This window comes from Crocodylus siamensis, chromosome 6, assembly GCF_052110815.1.
Source record: "Crocodylus siamensis isolate JL-2025a chromosome 6, ASM5211081v1, whole genome shotgun sequence".
Taxonomy (NCBI): Eukaryota; Metazoa; Chordata; order Crocodylia; family Crocodylidae; genus Crocodylus; species Crocodylus siamensis.
In genome coordinates, this window is record NC_143400.1 from 28,153,977 (window position 1) to 28,164,084 (window position 10,108).

The window sequence follows — 10,108 nt, forward strand, 5'->3', positions numbered from 1 at the left end:
CTATTTGGACATACAACCATGTCTTTTTCATAGCTGAAAAAAAGGCTTCTCTGAAATGAGCAGAAGGTATTGTATCACAGAGAGCTAGAGTCAGATTTAAATGCAATTTATTCACTATTGATTGCACCCTTGTATTTTCCAAGGACTGCAGAAGCCATTCAGATATCCCACAAGCAAAACCAAACATACTTTCACAATCTGAGTGTGGATTAACATATGCCTATGCAGTAGTATGAAGCGGCATAGGTTACAGTACTGTAACCTGCTTACAAAATATATTGTTCAGAATGAGGAGAGAGAGAAGAACAGTGCTGAGATTTCCAGAAGAATGCAAGGCAGTAAGAACTCCAGATGCAGTAGCAGTCTAGTAAGTTGAAGTGCCCGAGAATACCAGATGTGATAAAAAAAAAATTACCATCCATGATCACACAGGCAGTGCAGTAAAACCAGAAATTTGGATAGATTGGGTTTTATACTGGGTTATAGGTTGTGCTTTGTCCCTCCCACCGGAATCCAGATATTACAGAAACAGTCTTCTTTGTGGTAGACTTCAGAAGTCTGTGTGTACACATCATGGGGGTCTTACTCCAGGGAATTTTACCTTAACACTGGAAAAAAATTCTGCAATCAGTACTTCATAGTGCATATCTCTGGGAACAAAGCGAGACAATGGTTTGAACAAGGCATGTTAAAGAATCTCAGTTCTCAAGATAGTTTGCACCTATGAATGCCTAACCAGAGAGGGAAAGGTGGAAGCAGGATTCAGAAACAACAGCTGCTGCTTCTAGACCAGGGCTGGGCAGGATCCCACTCATGGTGCTCCACATGGGGATCCGCTCCCGCTGGGCAGCCCACACTGTACTCCCACCGGTCCCAGCCAGCGTGAAATTTCTGGCAGGGCCGTTCCCAGTGCAGCTACAGCTGGCCAGGTGCTGTTCTGCTCCTCATGCCTTGCCTCCAGCTGGAGCCACCAAGTTCAAGCCCCCTGCCAAGTGCACATGCCCCTTCCACACCTCACTACCTCCCACCCAAACAGGGCAGGGAGCAGATCACATGTGTCCCATTCCCGAATGCTGCTCCCACCCTAAGGCCCCATAGGGAGATTTGGGGAGTTGTTAGGGGGAGGAGAAGATGCTGACCCAGCTGGTGGCAGCTCATCAAAAATCCTGATGTGGCCCCCAGGCCCAAATACTTGCCCACCCCTGTGCTAGATTCTAGTGTACTTAAATCTTTAGATACTTTGCCTTCTGTTTGCACCACTATGTGCATCTCTGTTTTGACTTCTACAAACAGGAGCAAAGCACAGTCAACTAATTGCTGTATTTGAAGCATACTGCCTTATACATGTTTTAAAATGTAGCTTCGGGTATTGTTCACTGTACTGCTAGAAGTTTTCAGAACTGCTGATCTTTCCCAGGAAATGCAGAGTACATTACAACCACCCCCTGAAAACCCCACACAAGTTTAACATACATTTTAAAATAATGTTTACACTTCTAAAGCATTTCCAACTCTGTAAATTGCCTGCCCGTGCATCTTGTGGGCTGTTTCCTGGCTCTAGCAGTGGCCTGCCCCAGAGCTGGGGACCCTAAACTCACCAACTCCCTGCAGAGGAGCCAGGGGTCTGAAAAGCTAACCTTGCCCAAGAATTTTTGGCACTTCTGAACTTCTACCCTGTCCACTTCCAAACTCCAGGGGGAGAGTGGCTATCTGGGTCACTCAGCCTTTATGGTAGCTTCTTCTGTGACTTGAGTCCTCTACCACAAAGCCAGAAAAGATGATCTTGTGCTGCATCCTTGCAGGATCATCTGTTCTGCATTAGCAAACAGATCCATTATCTTACATACTGTACTATCAGAGCAGCCAGGACATTCTGGAATAGGCACAGAATATTTCAGTCTCCAAAATGCACTACAAAGTTAGATGCAACTTATTCAAGTTAAATAAATCTTGTACTGGTCAAAATAACAAAAAAAACTTAGTTTATATGCGACAGCTGGAAATAGAGGCTTATCATCAGGCACCAGGCAGGACACTTCACTGGTTCATCTAGGCTCATTCCAAGGCTTCTAACATGATGTTACTGTCTTCTTGTAGTACCTAAAAAAAGACACATAAAAAGATGAGGAATCTGCCACGACATTCAGCAGAACTTAAGAAAATGGATTTATATCAGTGGTACTTAACAACACAAGAAAGTGAGAAATGCTTGGAGGTGGTTATTTCTGAAGAAACAAAGCTGAAAGTTATCTCTGAAGAAAATGAACAGCAGCAGCAGCAGCAGCCATAGTGGGAATGTCTAATTGCTTACAATTCAGCTGGTTCAGGTGAGTCTCATCAAGACACCACAAGGCCTGTGGAAAGAAATCCCTCTCTAAAGGGTTTCAGTCCATGCCACCCCATGGGTTTAGAGCTGTCTACTTACCACCATCCCAATATTGTTCTGTTGTCCAACTGGTGCCATCTCCACACATTCATCTATAATGAGGTTCACGAAGAGATCAAACGCCACAATATCCCCTGGACATCTCGGCCACCATTTAACTCATTAGAATATGCAGCGTGTTAAACACAAGACACAACACACACAGTAGCAGATGCTGCACAGCTTCTTGGGTTGAAATGTGACCTTTGCAACTGAAGCAGTGAAAATACTGCTAAAGTCATTGTAACTTGAATTTTTTTAAAAAAAAAACTTCACTACACTTGCAGAAGAGAATCACCAGTAACAGGAAGCATTTCACCACCTTACAGGCTTTGTGTACCAAAATGCAGCATAATTATCAGAAAGGCAATCAACATTAGCAGACTCTGAATTAATAATTCAATTGATATTCTTCAAGATGTGGAATCAAGTTGCCCCATTCTCATATCAACCAGATTTAATGGCACTGCTGCTTTGCACTCCTCCACTTATCTGCAGATTATTATGGAGTGAGACTGTCTTTTTAGTCTGTATTTGCACGCGTCTTTTACAGCAGGGCACTGGCCAAAGACCAGGGTCACTAAGCACTACTGCAGCGCTAGTGATAGCTTTGTTGGGAGAAATGTGATTGCTCTCTGGTCAGCCACATGCATTTTTACTGAATTCCATTACAGGAAACCTGGAAGTTAGCTTTAGTTTTCATTCGGACATAACGGGCCTTTTTGTCTGGTTGCGTGTTAATCTGGTCAAACATGTATGAATCAGTGTTTTTCATTTACAAGGATACCACCTAAAGACACACGTAGGCCAGTTACTACGGGGAAACCAGCACTCTGTTTGGGAAACGTCAAATTGTTGCCACTCAAACCCCTCTTTACATCAGTAAGGCGCAACACAGCAGCTCCTCGCAGCCCTCACGTGAGTAAGGGCCGCCGCACTCCTGACAGGAAGCCGTCACAACACGCCTGGGGCACCCCCGCGGGGCGCGGCGGGCGGGCTGCGCCTGCGCACAACTCCGCAATGGACGTGCGGAGCGCCGAGCGCGTGCCTGCCGCTGTCCTGCTTTTGAGCTGCGTCTGGAGCCAGGCGCTTGCCAGCGCCCCCGGCAGGATCGGTACCGGGCGGGGGGGCCCCGGGCGGGGCGGGAGTTGGGCTCGGAGCCACCAGCTGCCGCCCGCCGCCAGCCGCCAGCGCGGGGGGAGAAGCGGTGCGTGCGGCACCGCGCATTTGCGGAAAAGAAAGCACGGCCGCGGCAGGGCGCGCGCCCCCGCCCACCCGACGGTGACCGTTGGCGACGCTTTCGGGGGCCGTGACGTGACCCCTGCGCCCGGCACGAAACGGGTGGCCGGCGGCTGGTCTCCGCCCCAGCGTCAGACAAATCATGCACGGAAATCCCTGCCCGAGTCCGGAGCTGGTGGCAAGGGCCGAACTGAGAAACTGACTTCTGTCTGAAATGTGCTTGCAGCTGTTATTGGAGCTGGTATCGGTGGTACCGGCACAGCTTATTATTTACGCCAGAAGTTTGGCAGAGACGTCCTGATCGACCTGTTTGAGAGAGAAGCAGTCGGGGGCCGTTTGGCTACTATCCATGTGGAAGGCAAAGAGTATGAAGCAGGAGGATCCGTCATCCACCCCCTTAACCTGCACATGAAAACCTTTGTCAAGGAACTCGGTCAGTCACTGCTCCCAGGGAGCACAAGCTTCTCTTCCCTCTCTTTAATTTACTACCCTGCTGGGGCATTACTCATAGTTTCAAGTGCCAGTCTTCCCTGCCCTAGTCCCAGGTGGCAGCATCCACATTGGTAGGAAATTAAAAAGGAAATAAAACCTCAGTGGTATAAATGGGTCAATTAGAATTATTGCATTCTCTGTTTTGGGGGTCCTTTTATAATCCTTGTGCAGTGAATGGAGATTTCCTTTGCTATCAAATCTTGCTAGCTTACAGCAGGTATTTCTTCCCTATGTAGGACTCTCTCCTACACAAGGCGAGAACCACCTGACAGGCATTTACAATGGAGAGGAATTTGTATTTGAGGAGAGTGGCTGGTACATCATCACTGTTCTTAAGCTTCTTTGGCAATACTGGTTGAACCCTCTGCGAATGTACATGTGGGTGGAGGATATCTTGGACAAGTTCATGAGGTAACAGTGTTATCTATGAAGCCTAAACTAAACTCATTCCACTACCTCAGTGACTTATATGTGACAGAAGCTGTGCTGATGAACACCAGAAAAAACCACTAATAAAATGCAGCCAGACCCATTCAGGTAATTAGGGGAAACTGGGGGCTAGCTAGCCAGCCTCTCTGCTTCCCTCTCTTCTACCAGCTACACCTATGTGTCACCATCTTGGAAAAGTGCAAATCTGCCATGCCTTCTGCAGTTATATAGTCAGAGACAAAAATCACCCTTTCTCCTCCAAGTGGTCTTTGTCCTGTATGATGTAACAGTTTCATATCACTCAGAAACACTGCTACCAGTATAAACATTTTCTGATTCACATTCCTGTCTTCTTTTGGATAAAGGATTTACCGCTACCAGGATAATGACTATGCCTTCACCAGCACAGAGAAGCTAGTCAGTGCGCTGGGAGGGGATTACTTCCTGCAGCTCCTGAATGAGACTATCGACGAGGCTTTGCAGAAGGCTGGCTTCTCCCAGACGTTTGTCAATGAGTTGGTTACTCCAGTCATGAGAGTCAATTATGGGCAAGCTGTGAACATCAATGGTTTTGTTGGTGAGCATGTAATTTGCACTTCAAGCTTACCTGGCCCCATTTCTACTAGCACATGAATACACCCTTCTAAGGCTTCTGCTTGCTGATCTAGACACACAGCTCCAGTTCTTCAGTTTGTTCTGTAGCCTTTTAGCATTCAGTCCCGGTGAAAAGGCAGGTCCCTCCCAGGGTTCAGCAGTGACCCCTCACTGTGACAAAACAGCAACTTACACAGTTGCATGACCCTGTTACTTTTATGTCCCAGCAAGTCGTGTGTTCCTGTTAGGACCCCAGGTACATACTTCATTCACTGAGCTCTGACTGACAATTCAATTCACTGAATGGCACTGGGATGGTAGTGTGTGGATTTGAAATCTTTTTTTTTTTTCCCTTTCCTTGGCAGGTGCAGTGTCTCTGGCAGGCACACACTCTGGACTCTGGTCAGTCGCAGGAGGCAACAAACGTGTCTGTGATGGTCTTCTTTCTGCTTCCAAAGCACAGCTTATCCCTAGCACTGTTACCTCAGTAGAGATGATAACACAGCCCAGGCCATCAGGTGAGGCTTTCTTGACTTCTTTGGAGGAACAAGCTGTGAAGCTAGACGTGCTCAAACACTGATACGCAGTTTAACACTCAAAGCTATACACATCTAGGTGTTTGTTGAGGTCACTGTTAACAAGGGAAACATGCCATTTCTGTAAACAAGCCCTCTTTTAATGCATCGCATTGGTCACCCACCAAAAAAAAATCACTAGTCAGTCTGAAAATGTTTTGGACCCCCCCCAAAAAACAAAAAACAAAAACACAACTTCTGTTCTGTTACCAAGTCTTCCTTTTCTTAACTATTTTTCTAGGAGGAAAAACTCAGCAGTATGAAATCCGCTACAATTCCACATCTGGGGTAGCCATCGCCCATTATGATATAGTTGTCATTGCTACACCACTGAATCATAAGATGTCCAATATTACCTTCTGGAACTTCAACCCACCCATTCCGGAGTTCTCCAGGCCTTACCATCAGACCATAGCAACTTTCATTCATGGGCAGATAAATGCGTCTTTCTTTGGATACCAGGATTCCTCCAGCTTCCACACAGATGGCATTTTCACAACAGACAATCCCAAGCTGTTCATCAACAGTATGGGGGTGGTATCTCCTGTCCAAAACGAACAGGACAAGTTGGAGCAATCTCTGGGATGGGCTGTCTGGAAAGTGTTCTCTAAAGAACCTCTCACTGAGGAGCAGATCAACTTGCTCTTCTCATCCTATGATTCAATGAAAGCAAAGCAGTGGCTGGCCTATCCGCACTACAGTCCCCCCGAGAAATGCCCATCTGTCATCCTCCATGATCAAATGTACTACCTCAGTGGAATAGAATGTGCTGCCAGTGCAATGGAGATGAGTGCCATAGCAGCCAAAAATGTGGCACTCCTCGCTCATCACCGCTGGTATGGGAACACAGACAAGATTGACCAAGAAGGCCTAAATGAGAAACTGAAAACTGACCTTTGAGTTCCTCCCAGCTGCAACCCAAAAACCAAGGCATTTAAGCTGTGCTGTCATGTCCATAGAAAGTTTATAGCTATTTTGAGCAAATGGTGCACTGATAAAAGATTTTTTTGGCCAATACAGATGGCTGATTATTAAGCAGCCATATTGAATCGGTATTGGCCAATTGTTGATTTACAGGAAAGCAGCCTGGCAGCTTAGAGAACAGAGTCCTGCTGCTAAGTCTGTGTGGGGAGGAACATGGGGGAAGAAATGGGTATGAAGGAGGCAGATTGAGGCCCCCTTCAGTCAGGGAGGGAGTAAGGCAGGGACAGGGACAGGTGCTGCCTAGCCAGGGCAGTGAATGCAACCCTGGGACTGGGACAGCCACAGGCAGCTTATTCACAGAGGGTGGGGAGGTGGGCAGCTCCCCTCCACTGGGTGCATCCCTGGGGGAGTCATGGGGGCATGTGCCCCTTGAGATTTGTGCACAGGGCAAGGGCGGGCTGCCCACTGTGGGCTTGGGACCAGGGGCTGTGCCAGCCTTTTTCTGGCTCAGGGGCTGCACTTAGGGTGGGGGCAAGCAGTGCTGGATGGGGTGGCTGTGCGGAATTTTGAGGTGGCTGTAGCCTACCCCTAGACACCCCTCCCAGCACCGCTACTACCCACCCTGAGCCAAGACCCCCTGCTGGGAAGAGGCTGGCACAGCCTCTGGCCCCAAGCCCATAGTGGGCAGCCTGCCCTCTGCCCATGCTGTAATCTGGAGGGGGGCACATGTCTCCCATGTCTCCCCCCGGGGGGTGCACAGTGGCAGGGAGCCTCTTCCCCCACCCAAAAAGCCACCCATGGCTCTGTCCCGCTCCCAGGGTTGTATTCACTGCCCTGGCTGGGCAGCGCCTGTCCCTGCCCTTGCTCCACTCCCTCCTTCACTGTGGGGCCCTCAATCTGTCGTGTCCCCCTCCCCCACCAACGCATGCACACACCCTTTCCCCCAGACTTTCTGGCCAGACACTGCTCTCCCAAGTTGTTGGGTTGCATTCCTAGCCACATGCATGCTGCGATATTTTTCAGTGAAAACCAAGGCACCTAGGCTATGGCATTTATCAGTGACATTATTGGCTACGCTGGCCAAATCAGTGCTAATCCAGTATGTCACTGATATATCAATGCACTTCTACTTTTAACCATTAAGTGACTATATAAATTTTTTTTTCCTTCTCTAACTTGATATAGTAGTCAGATCAATTACTTGGAGCAACAAGTAACTTCCAAGTCACCAAGGAGCGCCTGGGATCGGCGGCAGCACCAGTCTTCCTGGTACTAGTCCCAGGTGGCAGCATCCGGCTTCTCTCATCTGGCAGGCAGATTGGGGGCCCACACCCCAGGGAGGACTCCAGCATAGCCCCCGCAGCTCTCCTAGGGGTACAGGTGAGCCCCCGATCTGCCTGCCAGATGATGGGAGACAGGTGCTGCTGGCTGGGCCTGGCTTCGAAACTTGAAAAGTTTAGAAATGTTTCGAGTTCCCTTGTTTCATTTCAAAGCTATTTCAAAGGCTATTGTTTCATTTGGATTTTGCAGTTTCGAGCTTAAATGCTTTGAAAAAGCTTCAAAATGAAATGCCGGGGAAAATTTTGCACCTCCCTATTAACAAAGTATTTTAATTTTTTTTTCTAATGAAGTCGGGGATTCTGAAATAAGCCTGCTTCCTCAGTGTTAGCAGAGGTGTGTGTGTGCATGCACAGGCAGGAACTGTTTGTTTGTGTGCATGCACAGGCAGGGACAGTGTTCATGTGTGCAATGGGACAATGCCTGTAGGGAGGAACTGTGTGTGTGTAGGCAGGAATGGTGCATGTGCACATGAGCAGGAACAGTGTGTGTGTAAACAGGGATGGATGCATGTGCAGGGAGGGACAGTGTGCGTGCAAGCAGGGACAGGAAGAGTGCGCGCGTGTGTGTGTGTGTGTGCGCGCGCAAGCAGGGACAGTCTTTGTGTTAGTGCCGTGCAAAGCTCCAGGTGCCAATTCAGAGGAGAATTGGTGGCCAAATCTCCAAATCAAATCGGGACCAATTAAAAGGTTCAAATTGATTCAGAGCTCTCCAAATAGATTCAGAGAGCTTCGGGGATTCAGGCAGTCCCTGCTGGCTGCGGGAGGGGGGAGGGGACCACGGGGGCACCCCACTAGGCCCCAACCCCTGCCTGCTCTCCCAGCCCCATGGCTGCCCTGCCCAGCCCCAGCCTCAGCTCTTTAAAAAAAAAGCTCCCACTCACCAGATGTTGCCAGGCACGGGGGGCAAGTCCCTCTGGCCCCCACTATCCCATGCCACGTGGGGGGGCTCTGCCACAAGTTCCCCCAAGCCTTGCCCGCTCTCCCAGCCCCTCCCCATGGCTGCCCCACCTGCCTCAACTCCTGGCCCTTTAAAAAAACAAACAAACAACAAAACCAAATACAAAAATCCCAGTCTCACCAGCTGCTGCAGCAGCCTCGGGAGGCATATGGAAAAGCCCTCCAATGCAGCAGGGAGCAGTGGGGCTTGCCCCCCGCCCCCACTGGGCAGGAGCCAGTGAGCCCAGGGTTTTTGGTTTTTAAAGGGCCAGGTGCTGGGCCGGGCAGGGCAGCCATGTGGGGGCTGGGAGAGCGGGGGGGAGCAGGCTTGTGGCAGAGCCCCCCACATGGCATTGGGGATTGCCTTCCCACCAGGCAGGAGCTGGTGAGTTAGGGTTTTTTTTTTTCTTCTTCAGAAAGTTGGGGCTGGGCAGGGCTGCGAGAGTGGGCAGGGGATGATTCGGAGATTCAGCCAAATCAGATTTGGCCAAATTGATTTGGGACAGTGATTCAAATCTCCGAATCCCCGCCACATGCTCTCACTTCACACCCACAGCTCCCCACAAACTTATACCCACTTCCCACAATATACGAGTCAGATTCATTTTAAGCTATTGTGAAATGACCTCTATGTACACTATACAAACGCATGTAAATCAGGACAAAAATATTTTTTGAAACCAAGTTAATGAATGCTGTAGATGTTTGCTTTTTAGAATATAATTTGGTATTTTTCTGGTTCTGAGATGGCAAAACCTCTTGTTGAAAGGTGTACTTCTGGGGACAAGGGGCGGAGGGACTTCTGGTGGCAAAGGTCAGGGGTTAGGGGGCAGGGCTTCCAGTTATCAGATGGGGACCAGGGGCATCTGTCAAGGGGCAGGGTTACCAATGCAGCCCTTAACAGGTTGCCAAAACTTGGTAAGCGGCCCTCCGCTCAAAATAATTGCCCGGCTCTGCACTAAGTATTTAAATTTGGGGCTGGTTACCTTTTGTGAAAGCAAATATCCAGGAAACCATGCAAATACTTTACTTATTCCTATTAAAAACATCTAAGTTTTGGCTGAAGAACAGTTAATTTTTCCTTGTAGTGTTTGGCTTTAGCCAGCATTCACCACCTTAAATCAAGGCCAAAAGGCTGAGCTAAGTAAACGAGT

At 48.8% G+C, this 10,108-nt stretch overlaps 1 protein-coding gene and 1 pseudogene across 2 annotated transcripts; one reads left to right on the forward strand and one right to left on the reverse strand.

Moving 5' to 3' along the window:
* Positions 1–118: 118 nt before the first annotated feature.
* On the reverse strand, positions 119–3,179 carry LOC149862050 (small nuclear ribonucleoprotein G-like; annotated as a pseudogene). Its single transcript, XR_016443186.1, has 3 exons — positions 3,105–3,179; positions 2,426–2,544; positions 119–2,100 (listed from the first exon to the last, which is right to left on the reverse strand). The product of XR_016443186.1 is annotated as a small nuclear ribonucleoprotein G-like (transcript).
* Positions 3,180–3,412: 233 nt separating this feature from the next.
* PCYOX1 (prenylcysteine oxidase 1) lies at positions 3,413–9,695 on the forward strand. The gene is made up of 6 exons (XM_090051462.1): positions 3,413–3,539; positions 3,891–4,097; positions 4,393–4,567; positions 4,951–5,162; positions 5,545–5,697; positions 5,996–9,695. The coding sequence occupies exons 1-6, from the start codon at positions 3,446–3,448 to the stop codon at positions 6,652–6,654; spliced, it is 1,500 nt and encodes a 499-aa protein (XP_089907588.1). The 5' UTR covers positions 3,413–3,445; the 3' UTR covers positions 6,655–9,695.
* The last annotated feature ends 413 nt before the right edge of the window (positions 9,696–10,108 follow it).